This window comes from Nannospalax galili, unplaced genomic scaffold (genome assembly GCF_000622305.1).
Source record: "Nannospalax galili isolate Female #2095 unplaced genomic scaffold, S.galili_v1.0 scaffold888, whole genome shotgun sequence".
Classification (NCBI taxonomy): Eukaryota; Metazoa; Chordata; class Mammalia; order Rodentia; family Spalacidae; genus Nannospalax; species Nannospalax galili.
The window spans coordinates 127754-151201 of NW_008357921.1; the positions used below are offsets into that span (position 1 = coordinate 127754).

General features: G+C 47.4%; 1 protein-coding gene across 5 annotated transcripts in view; it reads right to left on the minus strand.

Moving 5' to 3' along the window:
* LOC103751981 (sedoheptulokinase) overlaps window positions 1–23448 on the minus strand; it is a 70290-nt gene that overhangs the window by 1820 nt on the left and 45022 nt on the right. For 3 of the 5 annotated variants that reach the window (XM_017794996.2, XM_029557459.1, XM_029557460.1), the window contains exons 7-20: window positions 21630–21939; window positions 20763–20929; window positions 20533–20685; window positions 19976–20116; window positions 19573–19871; window positions 18347–18526; window positions 15810–15968; window positions 14173–14268; window positions 11787–11857; window positions 9319–9484; window positions 8881–8947; window positions 5746–6062; window positions 4291–4418; window positions 3732–3847 (exon numbers count right to left, since the gene is read on the minus strand). In XM_017794996.2, coding sequence (XP_017650485.1) covers window positions 3732–3847; window positions 4291–4418; window positions 5746–6062; window positions 8881–8947; window positions 9319–9484; window positions 11787–11857; window positions 14173–14268; window positions 15810–15968; window positions 18347–18526; window positions 19573–19871; window positions 19976–20116; window positions 20533–20685; window positions 20763–20929; window positions 21630–21939 — 2370 coding nt within the window. Of the gene's footprint in view, window positions 1–3731; window positions 3900–4290; window positions 4419–5745; window positions 6063–8880; window positions 8948–9318; window positions 9485–11786; window positions 11858–14172; window positions 14269–15809; window positions 15969–18346; window positions 18527–19572; window positions 19872–19975; window positions 20117–20532; window positions 20686–20762; window positions 20930–21629; window positions 21940–23448 lie in introns of those variants that run through there. The other 2 variants (XM_029557462.1, XM_029557461.1) reach the window with 2 other exon arrangements.

Below are 23448 nucleotides of genomic sequence, written 5' to 3' on the forward strand. Positions count from 1 at the left end.
AACTGGGACCCAGGATATGTAAGACAAATAAACCCTTTCCTCCCCGAGTTGATATTGGTCAGAGTGTTTTGTCACAGCAATGGAGAAACAGACTAGGACACGAGTCAATATTCACACCTCCAGGCCTCAGGCCAGGGGCTAACCCCCTCCACTAGAAGGCCACAACCAAAGGCATCAAGAATGGCAGAGGCTGGACTAATGAAATGGTTCAGCCAGTAACAGCACTTGTTCCACATGCCTGGTGATATAAACTCAATACCCAGAACATACATAAAGGTGGAAAGAGAAAGCCAGCTTCACTACACACGCACTGTGACACGGAGGAGGAGGAGGAGGAGGAGGAGGAGGAGGAGAAGGAGGAGGTGGAAGAGGAGGAGAGGGGGGAGGAGGAAGTAAAATGCCATTGTGATTGCTCCAGCTGAATTCTCCAGGTCTGGACACTGATGGTATCCCCCATGAGGACTGGCCTGTACTCCAACCCCAAACAAACACCAAGCACCAATTGCCAAAGGAGGATTCCTTGAAGAACACTAAGTATCAAAACAGGAATGTAGGGGGGCAGGGATGACAAGCCAGCTGCCTGTTGGGATACTGATTACTGGCTGGATGGGTAGTAGAGACACCCAGCCTCAGGAACTGTGGGGTCTCTCCCTCCCCTCATGGGTCATTGGCCACCGATCCACAGGACAAAGGGAGCAGAAGCGACAAACGGGGTCAGCACGGCCAGTGAGCACTGACGGAAGAAAGCCCTTCAGGGGAGGCAGGTTCAGTGATACAGCTCCAGACTCAGTGAAACAGCTCCATTTATTCAGTGGGGGTCAGGGAAAATATAGTGTGGAGGCAGCAGCCAATGCTTCAGCTGATAGGTGCTCATAGTATGCTTTATTTACATGTGGTAGCAGGATCCTATCATCCTACTATGGGGCAATGCCTAATTATCATATAGAAAAAAACCTGGGGGTAGTTTTTACTCCAGGTAACTATGCCAAAGGTCATGTTCCAAATAAGGTCAGGCATCCTCGCTTGGCAGCACTTTCCAGGTAAGTCAGGCAGAGAGTAGGAGGCCCCCGCTGAGAAAGGGAGTCCTTCCATATAGCACAGAGCCCCTTAGAGCTATCCGGACATGAAGGACTACAACCCTAGCAGCAGGATCCCCCAACAAGGAACTGTTTGGCCTAGCTAGTTCCAGGGTCCTCAAAGGGGATCTGAGGTTCCCAGTGCCACTCACCACATTCTGATGCCAAGATTCCTCCACACAGTCCCCCATCTCCTCTACTTACCACTCCCCCACCAGGCCTTTCCTTCCCGAATTTTCCCACCTCTTCTTACCATATGCACTGTCTGATGGGGAGAGGACTTGTTACCTGAATTATCTGGCTATTCATCACTAGAGTGTCTACTGTTACAAAGTTAAATATGGACGCGAAATCCTTATGTAATGTTTCCTAATTCCTAAGAAATGTAAGTACAAAACTCCGGGACCTCCAGCCATCTTCCATCTTATTCCGATTAAAACAAAAGTGCAGATCCCTGCCACTGGGCCGACATCTTTATTAATACAGTGAGTGTACAATGCTGTAACAGTCTACAGCATCAGGCAAATAGCCTGCAAAGTGAAACAGAGAATCTTGTAATAACTGTGGGATTTCAGAGTCTGTAGCGGTGATACCAGAAAACTACCCAAATCACTCACAAAGCCATTTTTTAATACATCACTGACAATGTTAGCACAGCTAACAAATTGAAGAAAAGATAATCAGTGATGATGCGACCCAGAGAGGCTTTCCAGTTAGACTCACAGGAAGTCAGGAGACTGCAGGAGGCCTGTGTGGACAGTAATGAGGCCCTCAAGCAGTGGGAAAACTTTCCAAAAATAGCCTTTTTCAGTTTTTCTCTGTTGGAGATAGAACATTGGGTCTTGTACCTGCTAGACAAGTGCTCAACCACAGAGCTACATCACCAACCCCAAAAGTAAGCCTTTGACGAACTCGATCTCTGCATCCAACTATAATGGAGCATCTCATATTGGGCTGAACTGCTCTTGGCAATCATAAACTGGGCAAAATGCACACAGCCAATTATGTTTAGGCCTGAAGTAACAGATACTGAGAAGCCACAAACCCTGAGAGCAGTAAAACTAACAAGGCTTATGAGTTCCTCCTTTCTGCTTAAGGGACAATTTTACAAACATTCAAGGAACAGTCCAAGCAGCATGGAATGCCGAAAAGCATGGAATTTTCTCTGAATGAAAGAGGAAGAAATCAGAGTTTGGGGCAGCTCACACAACTAGAATCACTATAACAGAGCACAGGAGAAGAAGGAATTGTGACAGTGGAGGTCCAGTAGGCTTTGGGGCAGGGTAGTTTCCACAGTCCGTGGCTGAGATCTGGGCTTAGCTTACTTGTATTGGTGAGACCACAGAAAGGCTGCTATGGGGCTGGAAGTGTGGCCGACACACAAAAGCCTGAATATACCAGGGAATCTGGCCAGTATGGGGAAACAAGAATTCTTAAGACAATTTAAGCCAGCAGCGCCTCAGCTAGGAGAGGGATATCGTGTCCTTTCTCTCTATGCTGGGATTTTATCTGTCTTGAGCTTGCACAGGTCTTATGCATGCTGTCACAACTACTGTGGGTTCATATGTGCAATTGCCCTGTGGAGTTTGGAAAACACTATTTCCTTGTAGTCATCCACCGATATTGTTAATTGACAGCTTCCGGGAGGAGAGTCAGTTTTCTTTAAGGGTGAGATCCCTGATAGGTTAACCACTCCCATGGATGTCCTTTTACACAAAAGTATATGGGCAGCACAAATTGAATTCCATGGATTTTGAAAGACAGAGAGAGAGAGAGAGAACAAAGTTGGGTGAGTAGCGAAGGTAGTGGATCTGAGAGGATTGTGGAAAGGGAGTGAATGCAACCAAAATACATTGTACGAAATTTTCAAAGAGCTAATAAAAATAAGAGGGGAAAAAAGATCCTTTAAGCATGCACAAGTATTACGTGATTCCTTAGTAACTAAAGTACCAACTGAACAAAAACTCCATGTTCTTTAAAAGAAAGTAACAGAATCTAGGTTTCCCACAGTATATTATCTACAATGTCCAGTACGTCATTTGAAAATACTAGGAAAAACAAAGGAAAACAAAGAAAATTTGGCTCACAGTCAGGAAAAATAGCAGTTAAAAGAAATAGACCCCAAAATGGCCCTTATGTTGGATTTAGCAGACAAAAATACATTTATTTTTCTAGCGGTAGGGACTGCTGAACTCAGGGCCTTGTGCTTAGTAGACCAAGAGCAGTACCACTAAGCCATAGTTCAGTCCACTTGCCTGGATGTGTCACGTAAAGGTGTTCACATGCACCTGTTTGTGACCCTATGGCTTTACAGATTTCTGACTACACATGGGTCTGAGGGACAGGGCTGAGAAGGTAGGCAATCACATAAACTAGCCATTTGGAGGGGTGGATGTGGTCTAAGCTGCTTCCTCAGGGGCACTAAGGACAGTGCCTACACGGGGATACAAGCAGTGGACAGTTTGTAGGAACACACTGAGCACTCAGTGGCACAGTGTGTTTGAAGACATGCACCAGTGATTGAGTGTGTGTATGCCTGGCATCTGGGGCTGCTACATAGCCCAGTTCTTATGTGAGAAAGGTCTGCAAGGAGTGGGGGACCCATCTACCCAGCATCAGGCCCTCCCTGCCACAGTATCACCTGTCACACCTCACCTCGGCCTGACCTCAGGGAAAAGCTCAGAGTGCGCTTGACCCCCTCACAGTTGCCCGGATCCTCGTTAATGATGCCCACATTGGTGTTCCAGGTAGTCCAGTTCACTTCGTCCACCCTGCAAGGGAGGGGACAGGGTCTGGGGGACCAACTGCCTATGGCCTCACCATCTGCATATTAGGATGGAGACACAGCTGGTGGGGAGAACAGCCAGTGCTTGCTTTATAGACATCACCACTTCCCAGCCACACCACAAGGCTCAAGAACTTTAAACATTGAATTCCTGGGTTTGACTCTGTTTGCCTAGTTGTCCCTTCTGGAAACCTCAAATTTTCCAGGATTTAATGCTGATGTCCTACATGCTAAGATCTTAGGTAGGTTTCCTGTGCTCACAGTTGTGTCCTGGAGTGGCACTTGCACCAGCTGCTGGCCTTGAGAGTCCACTACTCTAGCCCCAAGGAGCACTGAGACTGGTCTCTACAGCCTCAACTGGCTCCTGGCTGGGTCCGCCATATCCATTAGCTCAGGAATTCTCAGCATTGACTCCTGTTTGGGCCTTACCTGAAACACCACCGGTAGTCATCTTTGCCATCGGGTGTAAACCCCACCTGCAGCAGCTTGCCTGAGCGGAAGGCCTTCCTCATGCACTTCAAGAAGCTCTTCTCTGTGTCCAGGATGGTGATGGCTCTCTGCAGAAAGAGAGATACAAGCAACCAGCCTGGTTCAGCCTTACCAGAGCTTCATCTGGTGCCCCTAAGCCCACCCTGAAGTACCTCCAGCAGCAAGTCTGTTTGCACAGCCTGACAGGCACACACTCCATGAAGGAATCTAGCCCAGACCTGCCTCTGCCTGGGTGCTGCCTGCTGAACCTGGAAGGACAGCCCTGTAAGTGATGTGGAATATCCCAACTTACCCAGGGAACTCACAACGAATTATATAGGGTGCTGGGTGAAATTGGGGTCTCAAAAGTAAGACCAGCTAGACAGTCAGGCATGGTGGCACACACCTTCAATCCCAGCACGTGGGGGGGGGCAGAAGGCAGGTGGATTTCTGTGAGATCAAGGCCAGCCTGGTCTACATATGGAGTTCCAGGCCAGCTGGGGCTAAAGGGAGACCTTGTCTCAAAAAATCAAAAAAAAAAAAAAATGAGACCACCTGGTCTAAATCCTGGCTCTGCTTCTTGACAGCTATGTGGTCTGGAACACAGATAGATGACATCCTTATACCTCGATGCCTCGTCTAAAGATGGGATAGTGATAGAACTCCCTTCAGAGAATTGTGGAGGATTCAATGAGATAGGTAAGTCAGACACTTAGAAAAAGACCTACCATTCAGTAAGTGCTACTTAATAAGAACAGTGCTTTAGGGACTGGAGATATGACTCAGTGGTTAAGAGCACTGGCTACTCTTGCAGAGGACACAGGTTTGGTTTTCAACACCCACATGGTAGCTAACAACCATCCATAACTCCAGTTCCCGGGGATCCTATGCCCTCTTCTGTCCTCTGTAGGCATTACAGCTATGTAGTGCACTTACTTACATGTAAGTGAAACACATACACACATAAAATAAAAATGAATAAATCAAAAAAGAGCAATGATTTATTGGTAGGAGTTAGGGAGGTAGTTGGCCATGTGGCTTAGAAACGCAGCTCTCAGGCCCCCACCCCATATGAACCACACCCTTGAGTCTGGTGTCCAGTACCCACCTAGACCAAGATCTCCTATGGTGGATAGGGGCTGAGCCTACATCCCTTTCTCTCTGGGACTGCTTGGCCCCAGGTCATACAGAATCTGTGAGCACTAGCTAAGCTAACCTGACTGTGTACAGACAGTGTACAGCAGGGACACCCACAGGAAGGAATCCACCAAGGGAGCTGCCAATGTTGATCCTCAGGTCTACCTGGGCTTCCTGCCCTCTCACCAGTCCCACCAGGCCTCAGGTGCCTGGCTGTTTAACAGCAAGCAGAACAGCCACCTCCAGGCTGCATGCTGTACTCCATCACATGCTGCTCACCTGCAGCTTCCAGATGTTCTTGCTCTCCTGTGCAATCTTGTTGACAGTCTCACCCATGAGAGCAATGAGCATGTTGAGCAGGAGGATGTAGGTGAGAATCACGTAGGCCAGCAGCAGGATGATGAAGACAGCCTTGAAGTCATAGTTCTCGGTGAATTCCAGGTCACCCATGCCGATGGTGAATTTGAACAGCTCCAGACATGTAGAGTACAGGCTGTTGTAGGAGCTGTCCGCTGGCTTGCAGCCCCGCCACCTGTGTGATGTGGACTCAAGAGGCATAGAGTCATTCTTCCCATCTTCAATCAGCGTCACCACAGCTACAAGTTGCAAGAGGAAGGGGCACAGTTGGATGGAAGCCAAGAGCCTAGACCCCTGACATACACCCTCCTGCCTCAAGATGGGTCATAGCTGGAAGACTGCTCAGCCATGTAACACCTCTTCCCACAAACTATCAGAAAACTGTCATAGCATGCTGATTGTCATCTTAAGAACTTTATTATGGTCTATTAGAAAATAATACTAGGGGCTGGAGAGATAGCTAAGTGGTTAAGAACAGTTGTTGTTCTTGCAGAAGACCTGGGTTCAAATCTCAGCACCCGCATGGCAGCTAACAACTGTTCCGTAACTCCAGTTCCAGGGGATCCGACGGCCTCTTCTGTCCTCCTCAGACATTGCACAACATGGGTGCACTTACCTACACACAGGCAATACATGAATACACATAAAAGAAAAAAAAAGAAAATAATGCTAAAATAAATATACAAAGCAAATATACAGGTCCCTGTGGAGGATACAACCTGCCCAACTTCACAAGTCAGGTAGGCCTGGCCTACCTTGTCAACCACATTGTGTTTGCCTGTGTCTTTTAAATGTTTTTAAAGATATCTTTATGTGTATGTGTGTTTTCCTACATGTATGCATGTGTACCATATGCATGTCTGGTGCAATGGATCCGTAGAACTAGAGTTACAGGTGGTTGTGAGCTGCCATCTGGGTGCTGGGAACTGAACCTAGGTCCTCTGCAAGAGCAGCAAGTGCTCTTAACTGCTGAACCATTTCTCCGGCCCTTAATCTTTTTTACATATTTATTTATTTTTATTTTATACATGTGAATGTTTTAACTGCATGTAAGTATGTGTACCACATGCATGCCTGGTGCCCACAGGGGGCAGAAGAGGGTAGAAGAGGGCATCAGATCCCCTGGAACTGGAGTTATATATGGTTGTAAGCCACCATCTTGGTGTTAGGAACTAAACCCAGGTCCTGTATAAGAATAGCAAGTGCTCTTAACCACAGAACCATCTCTCTAGCCCTTGCCTGTGTCTTTTAGAAGTCCACTCTAGAACCACAGGTGTTGGGCAACTCAGAAAAGAGTGGCTTCTGCCCACATTCTTCCTTGGAAATGTAATACAGGGCCTGACAACTTCTGAGCAGTTATGTGCTGTTTACTGAATATTATTGGTACCCACTAACCCCCTTAGCCTAATCCATGTCTATGCCTGCTGCTATATGGGACTTTAGATCAGATGCCAAGGCCCATACCTATCAGGTCTCCTCTTAGTTATGGCTGCCAGCCCTCCTATGCAGAAGTTCCAAAATAAACTGCAGGGTAGGAGCAGGGATAGACATACCACAGGAACTAAGTGACTTCAGAACTCAGATGAGGATTCAAGCAGAGTGGTTCACTCAAAGCACAATGTGGACCAATTAAAGGGTTATAGAAGCCAGTCGGAAGGGCTCCCAAGGACCAGGTCTCAGCTTCAAAATAACTGATGATGGGAAGATTATGACTCAAGTAATAGTGAGAATCCAAAAAGAGTAAAACGAGTCCACGAGACCATGGTGTTTAAAAATGAATTGAGGGGACCAGAAAGATGGTTCAGTAATTAAGCACACTGACTGCTCCTGCAGAAGACCCGGCTTTCATTCCCAGAACCCACCTGGTGGCTGGCAACCATACACAACTCCAGTTTCAGGAGATCCAATGGTCTCTTCTGGCTCTGCAGGCATTGCATGACATGGGTACACTTACATACATGCAGGCAAAATATTCATGCACATAAAATTTAAAAATTTTTAATTAAAAAATGAATTAAGGGGGTGGAGAGATGGCTCAGTGGTTAAGAACACTCGTTCCTGCAGAAGACCCGGGTTCAAATCCCAGCACCCACATGGCAGCTAACAACTGTCCATAACTCCAGTCCCAGGGGATCCGACGGTCTCTTCTGACCTCTGCGGGCACTGCACGACACGGGTGCACTTGCCTACATGCAGGCAATACACATATACACATAAAATAAAAATAATAATTTTTTAAATGAATTAAGGAACATGATAAAAGCTCTTCCTTGTAATAAAGTGCCAGGGACTAAATGTGCAAAGAGTGGTGGAGTTAGAAAATCATTGTTTGAGGCCTGGGGCTATAACTCAATAGGAACTTGCCTAACATATATTAGACCCTAGGTTCAATCTCCAACATCACAAAAAAAGAAGAGGATGGAGGAGAAGGAAGGAAAGGAGAGGGGAAGAGAGGGGAAGGAAAAGGAGGGTAGGAGGGGAAGGGAGGAGGGGAGAGGAGAAGGAAGGGGAGGGACAGAGACAGGTTTTTCAATGGTAGATGGTGCTGGAGAGATGGTGCAGCAGTTAAGAGCATTGACTGCTCTTGCAGAAGATCTGGGTTTGGTTCCCAGCACCCACATGGCAGCTAACAGCTGTAACTCCAGTTCCAGGGTATTTGACACCCTCTTCTGACTTCCACAGACATTGTACACACATGGCTCACTTACATACATGCATACACATAAAATAAAAATCAGTCAAAAAATTTAAGTGGTAAAATGTAGGGAACCTGGATAAGAAGAATAGAGCAGTTATTTGTACTATTCTTAAAACCTTCCTGTCTTAAATAGTGAAGTAAGTTGTGAAAAAAAACTGAGCCAAACTATAGCTATACTGCAAGCAGGCAGCACTTGTATCTCTAAAACAACTAAGAACATTTTATGAATAGCATTTCCGAGGTCTCTGGCTCATTTCAGCGAGTTATCTGTCATCCGCTCTCACCTGCAGGCAAGCACCGCACCTGGGAGTCAGGTGAGCAAGAGACATGCCTACCACCACCCTGACTAAACAGATTACCTGTAGAAAATCCAAACAAGAACACGAGGTAGACAAACATGAATCGACACAGGTCTCTGAGGATCATCTGTGGGAAGAACAGGCTCATTAGAGACAAGCCCAGCCCTGGGAGGAGCATGGTAAGGACCAGCGCTGCATCAGCCTGGAGCGGAACCCCAGAACACACATCAGGAACCTGCAACAGGCCGCGTTCTGTGGTTTCCAGCTCAGAAGTCATGAGGAAATAGCCCACACCTCCCCCAGGGCCTTTGCTCTGGTTGGGAGAGGGAGGCTTAGGATGCGAAGGCCTCAAGTTTGAGGAGAGCCCCTTGTACCAGGGTCAATGCCAGGTTGCTTGATCCTTGAGAAATAGGCTAAGAGTCAAACAGGTTGCGCTAGGCAATATCTCATACCCATGGAGCAAACGGGGCCCTGTGGAGAATGCACTTGGGAACGCACCTTCTCGATCATGACGGCATAGATGCCCATCTGCTGGAAGCCACGGGTGTAGTAGAGCATGTTGGTCCAGCCCATGGCCAGGGAGAACACCATGGAAGCCACATACTCCTTGCGTTGGCTGAAGTACAGTACCACAGACACCAACATGAACAGCGACTGCACAAAGCTGAGGGTAGAGGGACAGGCAGCACTGCTTAGGGGGCGGCCATGAGCAAAGCCCTAGACTGAATGAGTCTGTAGACTGAGTGCAGCCATGTAGGGCTGGGGCAGGTAGGGCCTTGCTTCCTTTATCACACACATTTTCAGCAGGAACAGGGACAAAAATGTGTGGGGTTTCAGAGCCAAAATCTTACAACCAAAATGCAAATATATCACAGATGCTCTCTGATTTATGGTAGAGTTACATCCTGAAAAACGTGCCGTGCATTGAAAATACAACTCAGAAATGCACTGAATGTCCATCAGAGCTTAGCTGCACCGTGTTCTGCAGGGTGTCAGCCACCTCCCCTTAAGACTGTGCCACTGAAAATACTGAAGGATGCATTCCAATAACACAAGGAAAAGCCAAGAAAGAAGAGAAGAGGAAGAGACAAGAACCAGGAGAATTCCAAGGCTGGCAGCAGAGAGAAGTCTCAGGGTGCCAGACAACAGCAGGCTGGGAACACAACTCCGTCAGAAAGAGAAAACAGGAAATGGCATGGTGGTGCATACCTATAATCCCAACTCCAGAAGCAAAGGCAGGAGGATTGTTGTAAGGTAGAGGCCAGCCTGGGCTACATAGTGAGAACTGTCTCAAAGACAAGAGGATACTAAAAAGGACAAAGAGGAGTGTAGGAAAAAATCTCAGGGAAAAAAGAGATCTGATCATGTATTATAATTTATAGGACTGATTTTTGAGGGAAATTGCTCCTTTTTTAGGGAGTGTGGGAATAATTAGCATTGTACACAATGAAAACTAAACAAGTGAAAAATAATCACTAATTTCAGAAGAAACAAAAAAACGTGGAGCATTGTGAAGCTCAACTGCTAGGAATATTTACAAAGGCATAAGAATACAAACGCTGATTATTGATTAACGCAAAAATTATTACATAATCAGTTGGAAAGATGAAAGGGAAAACAGGGAAGGAAGATGCTGAGTCCTAACCTACTGCATGTCAGAAGCACATGTCAGAAGAGAGAGCTACAAGATGGAGAAGTGCCCAAGGAAGGAGGGTTTCAGAGACAGAAGTGCTGGGGGCAACAAACTCCTGTTTGGTTATAAACTTATTTTCTACTCTTGTAATTTGTATCAATGTGCATGATACAAATAAAAGTGTAATATATTCACATGTATAGTGTACATGTACGTACACACACACACACATATACACACACATATGTGAGCATTATTTAGCATAACCACAATGTGGTCATACCGTCCTAGGACTAGAATCTTGAGTTTACTGGCATAATGCTATGTGGGAGAACGCTACTTCTCAGGCAAATCAGTACTGCTTTAACAGTTATTATAGACACTGCAGTTTGAGTTTGCCCTTTGGGATGGAAGGAAAGATTAGACAGGAAGCATGAGGTTTGTGAGTCCTGGGGATAAGGTAGCCACAACAGTGCTATAAATCAACTCCCTAATCACACCAGAAATGAAACTGAGAGAAATCTGGGGAACAGAACAGAGTCTGAGGCAAAATCCCAGGAGACAGATAAATGCTATGGTTTGGAATCCTAGCTTATTTTATAAATGGAAGCTCATTTGACACCCACATCAAATTATAGCTCTGACTTTGTTTCTGTCTTTTCTTAAAACAGTGACTTTTAACCAGGCATACACACCCTCACCACCACCACATCTAGTTGGGGGCCTTTGTACCTATCTGCAGGTGTTTCTGAGTGCCAAGAAAAGATACTGGCATCTATTGGGGAGGGGCTAGAGATGCTGCTAAGTCTTCTTTAGTGTACATGACAGTCCTACCCCCACCACAACTGTAATTACCTAGTCCAAAATATCAATGATGCTAAGGTGAAAAAAATCTACGTTGGGAGAGGAGAAATATAATCAAAATGCATTGTATGAAGTTCTCAAAGAATTAATTAAAATATTTTTCAAAAATCCCTGCCTTGAACATTGGGAATTCCTGAAGGTAAGAGCTGTGTATATTTCACTACCATCTCCCAGTGTAACCCAGTGAATGGCAGATGGATGCACACACAACAGACAAAGTAAAGAAAGGAACTTCTAACTCAGTCTATAAGCCATATAAACCCGCGACACAGTCCGTCAGCCCCAGCACCTGGTAAGACAATAGTTGGTATTCATTCATCTGAATGGTTCAGTACCTTCCACCATTGCTTCAACATGCTTACTGAGGCCCTACTATGTGCCTCGTTCAGCATAGGTGAGAGATGAATGAGAATTGACAGCAGTCACCTCAGGAGGCCAAAAGGAACACACAAGTCAAAACATCACTTACAAAAGTATCTCACTGTAACTGTCCACAAACAAACTCTTGAGGGACGGCCTCCTCTGCAGGAAATATTGAATCTGCAAATGAACAGACAGAATAAGTTCCTGGGAAATGTTAGATGTGGCTAAATGAGCCTCAGCATGCTTTCAAAGTAAGGCACCAGTGGAGATGGGGGGAGGGTCCAGCAGAGAGTATGAAGAACAGGGCAGCACAGATTGAGCTAATGGGGTGGATGGCATAATGTGGCTCATGGGGGTTTTAAAAACAAATCAATCATACACATAAAATAAAAATAAATAAATCTTTTTAAAAATCACAATGATCGGGGGTGGAGAGATGGCTCAGTGGTTAAGAACACTGGTTGTTCTTGCAGAAGACCCAGGTTCAAATCCCAGCACCCACATGGCAGCTAACAACTGTCCATAACTCCAGTTCCAGGGGATCTGACAGCCTCTTCTGTCCTCCACGGGCATTGCACAAGACGAGTGCACTTATCTACATGCAGGCAATACATGCACACACATAAAATAAAAAATAAATATTTTTTTAAAAATCATAATGATCTAACTAGGTATAGTGGTACACACCTGTAATCCCAACACTCAGTAGGTTGAGGCAAGAGGATGGAGAGTTCAAGGCCAGTCTGGACTACATAGAGAAATCTCATATCAAAAAAAAAAAAATCATGGGGCTGGGGCTGGAGAGATGGTTCAGTGGTTAAGAGCACTGGCTGCTCCTACAGAGGACCCGGGTTCGATACCCAGCACCCACATGGTGGCTGACAACAGTCCTTAACTCCAATTCCAGGGGGATCTGATGCCCTCTTCTGACATCTGTGGGCATTGCACAATATGGTGCACTTACACCCAGGCAATACACTCATACACATAAAATAAAAATAATAAACTATTTTAAAATAAAAAAAAATTTAATCAGGGTGCTGAGCCAGGTGTGGTGGCACACACCTTTAGTCAGAGCACTCAGAAGACAAAGGCAGGCAGATCTCTGTGAGTTCAAGGCCAGCCTGGTCTACATAGTGAGTTCCAGGACAGCTGGGGCTACAGGGAGACCCTGTTTCAAAAAGACAAAAAAAAAATCATGGGGCTGAAGAGATGGCTCAGTGGTTAAGATCTCATACTGCTTTTGCAGAAGACATACATTTGATTCCCACACCCACATTGGGCAGCTCACAATGGCCTGTAACTCCAGTCCTAGGGGCTCTACCATCCTCCTCTGGACTCAGGGACCTTGCACTCATGTGTGCATGCACACACACAATTAAAAATAAATAAAATTAATATTTTTAAAAATCATGAGGGAGCAGTGGAAATTATGTAAATACAGTCAGTATTCATGCATGGAATTCTCAAAACACAAATTAAACATAATGATTTCAAATTCTGCATTCAGATTTGTTTGTATGAACCTGAGTTCTCACCCTTCTTTAAAGAAAGTAAGACTAGAACTCAGGCCATGCCTTCCCTCAGCTCTAGTTTTTACAAGTAAGTAAAATTCTAAAAGGAGGTCCCACATTCAAAGAAAATACCACAGGGCCTGAGAAGACGTGTCAGTTTGTAAAGTGTTTGCTAAGCAAACGTGAAGACCTGAGTTCAATCTCTAGCATGCATGTTTAAAAAAATGAAAACTTAGGGGCTGGAGAGATGGCTCAGCAGTTAAGAACACCAACTGTTCTTGCAGAAGACCCAGGTTCGAATCCCAGCACCCACATGGCAGCTAACAACTGTCCATAACTCCAGTTCCAGGGGATCTGACAGCCTCTTCTGTCCTCCGCAGGCATTACACAACATGGATGCACTTATCTACACACAGGCAATACACACATACCCTTAAAATAAAAATAATAAATAAAAAAATTTTTTAATGAAAACTAAAACGCAGACACAGACACAGGGCAGCACACACTGTAATCCCTAGGTAGGCAGGCACAGGAGGGTCCCTGAGGCTTGCTGGCCAGCCAGCCTAAGAAAAGACCCCTCCCACAGGAAGAATAGTCACAGACTGCTTATATATGAGATTTCAGATAGAATAAAATGATTCCACCACACATGTAGATTCCATTCACTGGTCTGAGTTGTAAAGGACTGTTCTGATAAACTGGTCATAATCCTGTCACTGAAGAGGTTTCCACTCTATTCCTATGCTTAAATCTTACCTTCCATATAAGGCTTATGATGGAGCTCCAGGGCTGCCTGTGTTGCATGACCGCTGTTGGGCCCTTGGGGAGACATTAGGCAGTCCCCCCACTCCAGCTGTGAATGACTGTGAGATTCTCAGCTTCACACACTCGTCTCTCAGACATGGGTGAGCAGCTAGTGCTTTTCTTGATTTTTGTCAGTGACAGGAGAAATTCAGCTTGTGAAGGAATGCTTACCCCTCGGAAAAAGAAGTAGACTCCTCCTGACACAGAAAGGACCTCTCCTGTGACTCGGAAATAGTCTCCAACAGTGTTCCTTAGTTCATAGGGAGGCTGTGAGGTGCAGAGAAGCTGGTGACTCCACTCACTCACTCATTCATTCAACAAACATTTACCAGGTACCAAGCCTTACATTTAAGTCTCCGCGCCTACATAGGAGTCAAGCCTCTATTAAGAGAGAAACGGGCCCATCAAAATGGCTCCAGAAACAGAAGTATTTACATGGCAAGCCTGATGAACTGAGTTTGGTCCCCAAAACACATTGTGAAAGGAGAGACCTGACTGCTGAAAGTTATCCTCTGACCTCCACACACATCCACATACCCACACTCACACAAACATATAAATTTAAAAAATTAAACTAAAACAATGTTTGAAAACAGAAACACAAAGATAATGCATTATTATGGGACATCTGCAAGAAGGCCCCTCTGTGCCATTTCCCAAAATGGCAGTCTGTAGGTCTCCAGCAGAGGATCTTTACAGTGCTATGCTGACTCCCAAGTAAGGTCCCTGTCCAGGCTCTGCGTGGATGGAAGAGGTGATAGGGAGGGTGGAGGTGCTCTTACAGACTCAGCGCCTTGGGAATCCCATTCTTCCTACAGCCTGTGGTGCCAACCTCCTCTCCCAAGAAGCAATGTCAAAGCTCCCTATGGAGGATGAGGGAGAGAGGGACCATCCCTGACACACAGATGGGTACAGCCATTCTGCTTCCACCACCATTTTCCGAACAGGATAACCATTGGTGCTTTGCAAGCACTAGCTCACTAGCTGTTTATTAGCATATTTCTCTTTTCTTTCTCTCTCCTCCCTTCCTTCCTCCCTTCCTTCCTTCCTTCCTTCCTCCCTTCCTTCCTTCCTTCCTTCTTTTCTTTTGTTGTGGTACTTTGGATCAAACCCAAGGCCTTACACATCCTAGGCAACCACTACACCACAGAGCTGTTGCCATAATAACCCTTCTCTTTTCAAGCAAAGTTCTTAAATACCTTTCATAGATTTATCAAAATCAGACTTCACCTAACTCTGAAATAGGGTTTTAAAGGCAAAATGCTCCAGAAACAGGGTGGAAAATTAAGTGCCCTGGGTATTGAATGAGAAGGACTCAATTCAGAAACTCAGTGGAGTCCATGGTTCAGAGTAGATATAAAAGCATCCTAAGCTGATCTGAGGGATGGTACCCAGCCTGGTACAAACGAAGTACTTGAGGGCATAGGTGTAAGGAGCAAAATTTTAACAAGCAGATGAACCAAACAGTGCAGGTCAGCAGACGGCAATGGAATCAGGTCTCACATCATCCTGTGACCTGTAGACACCCAGGTCAGGCCAGCTGCCCACCCACCCCTGAGTCCCCATACTCAGGGACCTCAGTGAGCATCTACTCAGCCTCCCAGAACCACAGACTTGAAAAGTCCAGGCACAGGATCGCCTACAACAAGGGAGACTGAGGCCAGAGAAGCAAGGCTCTATAGGTGGTCCCTCCACTTCTCAGTGAGCTAGGAAGGGGTCCCAAGCAGAGTCTGGAATTTAAGGCATCTCAGGTGAATGTCCCACTCCCACCCCCAATCCCAACCAGGGCCCCATGCCTCTGGCCGTACCAAGCCTTTCACGGGTCTGTAGTAAGCAGCCGTGGTGAAGATGACCATGTACAAGCAGTAGACGGAGAAGTTGAAATAGAAGATGCGCTTGACAAATCTGTCCCACTTGTCCTGTAGGAGTCGGTTCAAGGGCTCCACTAGGAGCATGTCGTGACGATTCTAAGAGAGCAGAGAAAGGTAAGGCTCACTCCCACACCAGAAACTGCCTTGAGTGCCCATACCAGCTTGTAGCACTCCTCACACCATGTGACCCACACAGTCAAGACATAATGTTCCTCCAGCCTGCCAGGCATTCAAGGGTCACTGGAGATCTGAACCATTACACAGTCGGGACCTCCGACTGGTCCCAGCTCTGCTGTGGCTCCTTAAGTGACTCGCCCTCTTGGCCTTGGTATCTCCAGAGGTATAATGATCAAGGAGATCACCGGACAAGCCCTAAGTGCTCACATTTCCCAACATCCTAGGGCCATTATCTCTAACAACTGACTCCCAAGAGCCATCATCTTCATCACTCCCATAATGATGAGAAGCAGGCTCAGGCAGAGTCTACTATGCAGCCACTCCTGCAGTGGCCTCTACAGTCTTCATTTCTCATGTTTTCAGCCCTGAGTCAGGCAGGGGTATCAATGACCAATGCATGAGATGTGAAGGGGCCTGGGCTTATCCTGTAGCAATGCCCCTGTACTTCATTTTACAGATGCTAACGTCTTTAGGCCAAAGTCTTATAACCAAAAACTTTAAGGCTCACATGGCCTAATATGTAGAAATGATGAACCCAAGGTAGTTTGTCCTAACCTCGCTCAGGTTCTTGAGTCCAAACCCAGCCCAATCTTGAGTTCCACCAACAAGGTCCCTGTTCCATGTCTGCTTGAATACCTTTAGGGGTAGGAAGCTCCTTACTCCTTCAAGAAGCCTCTGGAGAAGTGTTAACTGTGAGGATGATCTGTTATTTAGAGTAAATTTGGTCTGCCTTCCACCAGTGGTTCCAGCTCTAGCCTGATGGCCCCAGGACAAGCCCATGCTCCCCAGAGAGCCTTGGGGACATGAAATGGTTACAGAGCTTTCTGTACTCCAGGTTAAATTCCTCAGTCCACTGTGAGGTCATTTCCTAACCAGACCACCCCTCTGGGAACTCTTGGATTTGGGACTCAAGTCAGAAGCCACATTCAGTATGACAGCCCAGGTGGGGCTGACAGGGCAGAACAGTCCAGGCCTCACCCTCCGTGGACTCTGCTCCTATAAGTGCAATCTTGTCCCATGAAGCATTACGGCAGCCCCTCAGTGCTGAGAGCAGAGACTCCCGCCCCCAAGTCTGCTTCCAGAGCTTGGAATATCACTTTAGGAAGAGGGGACAGGTGAGATAAACTTTCAAAGCAGGATAGACTGACTATTCAGTAAGCAGCATCAGGCCTTCACTTAGAACCAGAATAATTAAGTAAAATGCCTTCCTCACACCCACACAAAAGGAAATTCTAGATAAAGAGCCAAACATAAAAGACCTAGAAAGAAGTTAAAAGGAAATACAGAAGAGCCACTGTATAACTCAGAAAAGAACAGGCCTTCCAAGCAAGGCACATGTCACAGAAGCTATAAAAGAAAAAGGGTAACCAGCTTGACCGTATCGAAATAAAAATCTTGTATAAGTAAAGGATGCTGTAAGTGATATTAAAAGGCAAGAGACAGATTGGGAAGAAAAACATTCTTTGCAGCAAGAGCAACAGAGGAAAGATGTATTCATTTCATGGCGAGAGCATCTGCAAACCAAAGGGAGAAGGCAAGCAGTACCACCCTTGGAGAGCCACCAAGGAAACACAAAAGGCCAATAAATGCATTAAAATGATCCACCACACAGCAATCAAGAATAGGGGTGAACAGCTGGGTGTGGTGGTTGCACACCTTGCAGTCTCGCACTTGGGAGGGACTCCAAGGTCTGGGCTGCATAACAAGCCCATGTGTAATAAATAAATAAAACGAGAGAAAATGAAGCGGGCATACTTTTTGATTTAGAAATTCCAATTTCATGTATCTTTCACTGAAAAATCCTCATGTTCAAGCCAAAGGCCCACAGTGTGGTAAGAGCAGAAACAACTCCAAACAGCTTGACTGTCCTGTGGACACTTGCTCCTCATCCCCACTGTGGAATGACTGCTATGCAAGAAGTTTTAAATGAAACCTGTGCACTCACACAGAGCTATCTACATGCCATTAAGTGAAAACAATTGGTTATTCTACGACATGTATAATATGATTCCTACTAACGAAAGCAAAATGAAACTTTCATATGGTATAAAATAAAACTGTTATAGGATATAAAAGAATGATGCTCTTGTCTGTATAATTAGGAAATGTTCTTGTTTTTATGGGCCAATGATCATCTGGTGTTTGTTTGATATGGGAAGGAAGAGGAGACAGGCTATAGGACCTGGGCTCCAGGAAGCAGGTTTTCATGAGAGACCAGGCAGAGGCAGAGGTACAGCTTGAGCAGAGAGTTGGGGGTCGGGGAGCAGGGTGCACCATGTCTCGCCCCAGACACTCACGGGGGTTTCACTGCTGCTGTAGGCGATCACCTCCAGCACTGAGTTCTTCTCACAGGTGTCAATGCAGGACAGGTCATAAAGCGAGGAGTGCACGGGACCATAGGCCCATTCAGTGAACTTCCTGGAGAGGTGCCGGCACTCAGGCTCATGGATCTCCCTCTGGAGAATATAGGCCAAGACCTGCAGCAGGTTGGAGAGCCTGTTCAAGCCAGCCAGGGCCAGGCCATGAACTGCTTCCCCACCCAGACCCTGAGTTCCCGTGGTAAATGAGCCTGGCTTCCCAGCCCCATCAGATACCCAGCTAAAACCCCACTCACTCCTTCCCATCATCAAGATCTAGATGTTGGCTGCCTCTAACTCCAGCTGTGGCTACATTGGGCCCATCACACCTGGGCCAAAAGCTCTATTGACCCCTTCTGCTGTTTACTGTTTCATGCCTACAATCTCTGTCTATGGGACAGTTAAGCTATTAGCAGTTAGTTCTGCTCTTACCACTCCGCAAGCCACTGGCATGAGCTCGAGGGTTTTATAATGAAAGACACAAAGTATAAAGAACAAAAGGTGTAAAGGTGGCCTGTTCTAGAAAACCTCAGGTCAGAAGGAAATAATCAAAATTTAAAGAATAAGCCACGCATGGTAGTTCACCTGTAATCCTAGCACTCAAGAGTCTGAGACAGGAAGACTGCTGTAAGTTCGAGGCCAGCCTGGGTTACAGAGTAAGACCTTCTCTGAAAAAAAAAAAAAAAAGAAAGAAAGAAAGAAAATCCGAAAAAGAAAACAAAGGTCTTAAAAGCAGGCTCCTTAAATGAGCTGGGACAACCTTCTAATATCCTCCACTACTGAAAAGCCATTCCCCTCAAATTCTAACAGCTCCAACCCCCACCATTGGCCTGACCTAATATTATCCATAGGCCCCTGATTTGGCCCCTCAGGGCCCTCACAGGCATTCCAAAAATCTTGTCTACCCTAGTAAAACACCACCAGCCTATTTTTCTATCTCACCCTAGTCTGTACCCCACCCACCTTAAATCTCTGTGACACTCAAAACTGTAAATTGAAAATGCTCATGTCAACTTTGACAGTTTCTGCTCAGCAGCCCACAGCATCTATGACTTACTCTAACAGCCCCATGAGCTGCTGGCATCAGAGCCCCCCACACACAGTCCTCTCCCGAGCCACCCTCCCTGCCTGGTACCTCCAGTTCAAGGCCAAAGTCCCCACCCTACCCCGATCTTCCCTGTGCTGGCAGCCAGAGCCAGTGGCGTGAGCCCCTTCTTGTTGATGAGCTCCTCCAACTTCAGAGTAGGGTGGAGTTTGGCCCCCAGGATCAGAATCTCGTTGTACATGCTTGTCACAAACTTGGTATTGTCGGCCGTGTTGTCAGCCACCTCCACCAGGGCGTGCAGCACCGTGTTGCCCACTGAGTCCCGGGCACCGATGTCTGCTGGCTGCCAGGAGTTCTGCAACAGGAACTTCACAATGGCCAGCTGGTTGGTGCATGCAGCCAGGGACAGGGGCAGCTCACCTGCAACCAACACAGGGTCCCAAGTAGGCCCCAGGAATGAGGCTGGTTGGTCCCTGAATGACTGGGCCTCTAGCTCCCTCATGTCTGCCACATGGCCTCCCTACCAAAGTAGAAGCCAGGCCGCCCTTTGGTTTTCTTAAAGAAGTCCCCATTGGCTGCAGCCTGGACATCTGCTCCATTCTCCACCAGCAGGGTCACCAGTGCCATGTTCCGCCTCTCAATGGCTATGTGCAGTGCTGTCTGGCCTATGGAGGATGCTCACTGTTGGCTTTCTGATTATAGTCCTATGGGAACCCAGACAGATATACCCAGGGAAGGACCCTGGGCAGGTGGCCGCTATTGCTAGAAGAAGCAAGCAGAAAGTACCTGGACAACCCCCACAGCAGGAGGCTAAGCCAGGGTCCCCCAAAGAGGCCAGGAAAGTCTTGAAGCCAGAACAGAGGAGGCAAAGTCACCCAGGAGCAAGGCACAGTAGCAGTGAGAGGAGTGGGTGTAACAGCAAGGGGCAGGAGGCAGCAGACACCCACAGGGCCATAGGAGAAGACTTCAGATGAAGAAGGCAGGTGTCAGAACCAGGAGACAGCAACACAGTGGTGGGGACTAGGAGCATCCCCTTAGGGCACAGATGTGCTGCAGCTGAGCTGGGCCACCCCCACCTCACCCTTGTAGTAGCTGTCTGTGTAGCTGGCATTGACAAACTGCTTCAAGCTGTCAGTCTGCCGAGCAATGTCCAGGAGCAGGGTGATGGTGTCATTCTGCCCATTGTGCAAGTTGAGCATGGCTTTCAGCAGACAGGTTTTCCCTGTCTCCGGGTCTGAAGGACAGAAAGAGGGTCAGAGCCAAGCCAGGGTTAAGGGGACCCTCCCAGAAAGCCAGCCTTCACAGGGCCACCTTTAAACTCATTGTCCGTGAGGCGCTTCTTGCTCTTCTGCAGGAAGGGCAGCAGGCTCTCCAGCTCCTGGCAGTTACTCTGAGCCACAGCATCAAAGATGCTCCTGCGGTCATAAAGCCTAGGGGGCTTCTCTGCACCAGTGGGGACAGAGTCCTGGGTCGACTGCCTGGGGAGCAGATCACATCCTCATCTCAGACCTGCTCTCCCCTGAGGCCTTTGGGCCTTGTCAAGGAACATGACTAAACCCCAAAGCAAACCAACCGGAAAAAAACATCATACAAAGGCCACCCTCAGTTTAGAAAGCCAGTATCACAAGGAGTCCTGGCACACATGTGCCCTAGCCTGTCTGTAGGCATCATGAACAGTTTTGGCCACTGTCACCTCTTCTTCCAGCCCATTTGCCTTCCTTCTGGGGGAAGGAGGAGACAGGAGCCTAGAAGGGCTAGACAGGATTGGCATCACCCCTACTGAATGAAAAAAGCATCTTCACGCTACCCAAAAGTCAGCCAGCTTAGGGGACTCCCTGCCTTGCCTCAGATGAGGTAGGAAGGCTGGCAGACTTCTCACTGGAGCTCTGGACCTTGGACTTGAAGTCTAAGTATTCGGGGCTGGTGAACAGTCTAGGCCTGGACACCTAGCAATATGCTAGCAGCCAGGATCAGCATATACACACCAACATCTGTGACTCTGTGCCCATTGACATCACATGAGTACAGATGCTAGGCCAGATCAACTCTGAAGGCTCCCCAGCTCTGAAGCTCTGTGACTCTTAGCCCAGAAGCAAGACCACCCTATGTTACCCCATGGGTAGAGCTGCCACTAGCAAAGCCAGCTGGGCTCTTGGCAGGAAAGCCCTCCAGACTTACGTGGCACAGGTGGAACCATCCTCAGGTCTCTGGATGGCAACAACAGAGCTGATGGTGATGATCGGGCAGGAGGCCAGCCCACCTTCCTCATAAGGGCAATCCATAGGCGAGGCCTCCTCTGAGTCACCCTTTCCAAAGAGCCGAGTTCGGCTCCTGGTCGTGAAGATGTGGGGCTTGGCTGGAAGTGGCTTGGAGTCAGAGTCTCCATCTGGGGGGTCCGGGCAGGAGTCCTTTTGGGGTGGGTCCTCAGATTCCCTCGAGTCTAAGCTAGCCCATTTCTTCATCCTTTCCAGATCCTTTATGGCACAACCTGCAGGCAGCCACACACAGGAGACCTGTGTCCACCTTGAAGACCACATATTCTCAGCCCCTCCCAGCTCTCCTTGTCAAGGTCCCTGTGAAGCAGGACCCTGTAAAAGCCCAAACAGTCTGCCCCTGCACCCCCAGAACTAAAGTTTTCAGAACTTTGCTTCCCACTCCAGTGACCCTGGGAGAGCAGGCCTATAGTGTCCAGCTGGTCCTGCAGCCACAGTGGCCTGGCTCCCTAGCTTAGAACCAGCAAGCTCTGGAGCACAGATCAGAGCCCCACTCTTGAGATTCTCCAGGCCTCAGCTCCCTGGTCTGCAGAGTAAAGATGAAGATTACTGTTCTGCCTGTCTCCCCAGATCAGAGTGCAGAAGCAACCAAAACAGCCAACACCAACTTCATCCACGGAGGAAGTGAGTAGTGAGGATGATGAGGATGGCCAAGCTGCCTTTGCCGTTCCACATGGCTGCAGTAACCATTGAGCTAGGAGGGGTTTGGGGTGGGTGGGTGTGTGTGTGTGTGTCCTGGCCTATACTTTGAGGCGAATAGTGCTGGGGGGATGGTTCAGACCTGAACCTCTAAAGATGAGCTAATTGCTCAGGTCGGTGCACCTAGCTGCTAGTGGGAGCTGACACTCTTTCCACCTCATCTCCCATGCTCCCTCTCCATCTACTGGTCATCTACTCCCTGGTGCCCAAGTCTGCCCTGGCTCAGGGTCCTTTGTTCCCATGGTGCCTCTACCTGTGGTGCTGTTGCCTCCACTTTCCCCAAATCCTCCCACATCTCAGATGACACCTCATCTTAGGATACAACACCGACACAGCTATCGCCACAAAGCCCCAACATCCCTGTACCAGCCGTACCCTGTCTCCCTCATGAGGGACCAGGCTCCTAGCCTACCCATCCTCTTGGCCCTTGGAGCAGAGTTCACCTTGTAGTCCAACTATCTCTTTCTAACTTGCTTTCTTCCTCCTGTGCCCTGTGCCCTCCTCTCAGTTGAAACCTTGCCTGACCTATCTCTATGAAAAAGCTGTGCTATAACCCCTCCCACCAAGGCAGATCACAGAATGGGGGGCAGAAAGATTATAGAGTCAGAGGTTGCCGGACTGCTGTGAAATAGTGTCTTATAAACATAGCTGGGTCACTGCACTGTGGTTGCCTACACATGGCCTACACAAGACCAAGCCAGTTAAAATTCCAGCATGGATGGGGTAGGAGCTCAGGAGGCCCCACCATCTAGCTGAGGAGCTAGTGGCAGTTGATAGCTGCTAAGGGACAGAGTCAGTTTTCTTCACGAGTGTGACCCCTGATAGACTGCCCATGCCTCAATGGATGGCTTCACACCCATGTATATAAAGGCAGCACTAGTTGGACTCAATTATAAAGGGGGGGGGCATTATGTGGGGGTGGAGTCCAGGAGGAGTTGCTGGGGGAAGGGAGTAGATGTGATCAAAATATATTGCATACATGTATAAAATTTTCAAAGAACAAATTTTTTTTTAAAGTTCTTTAA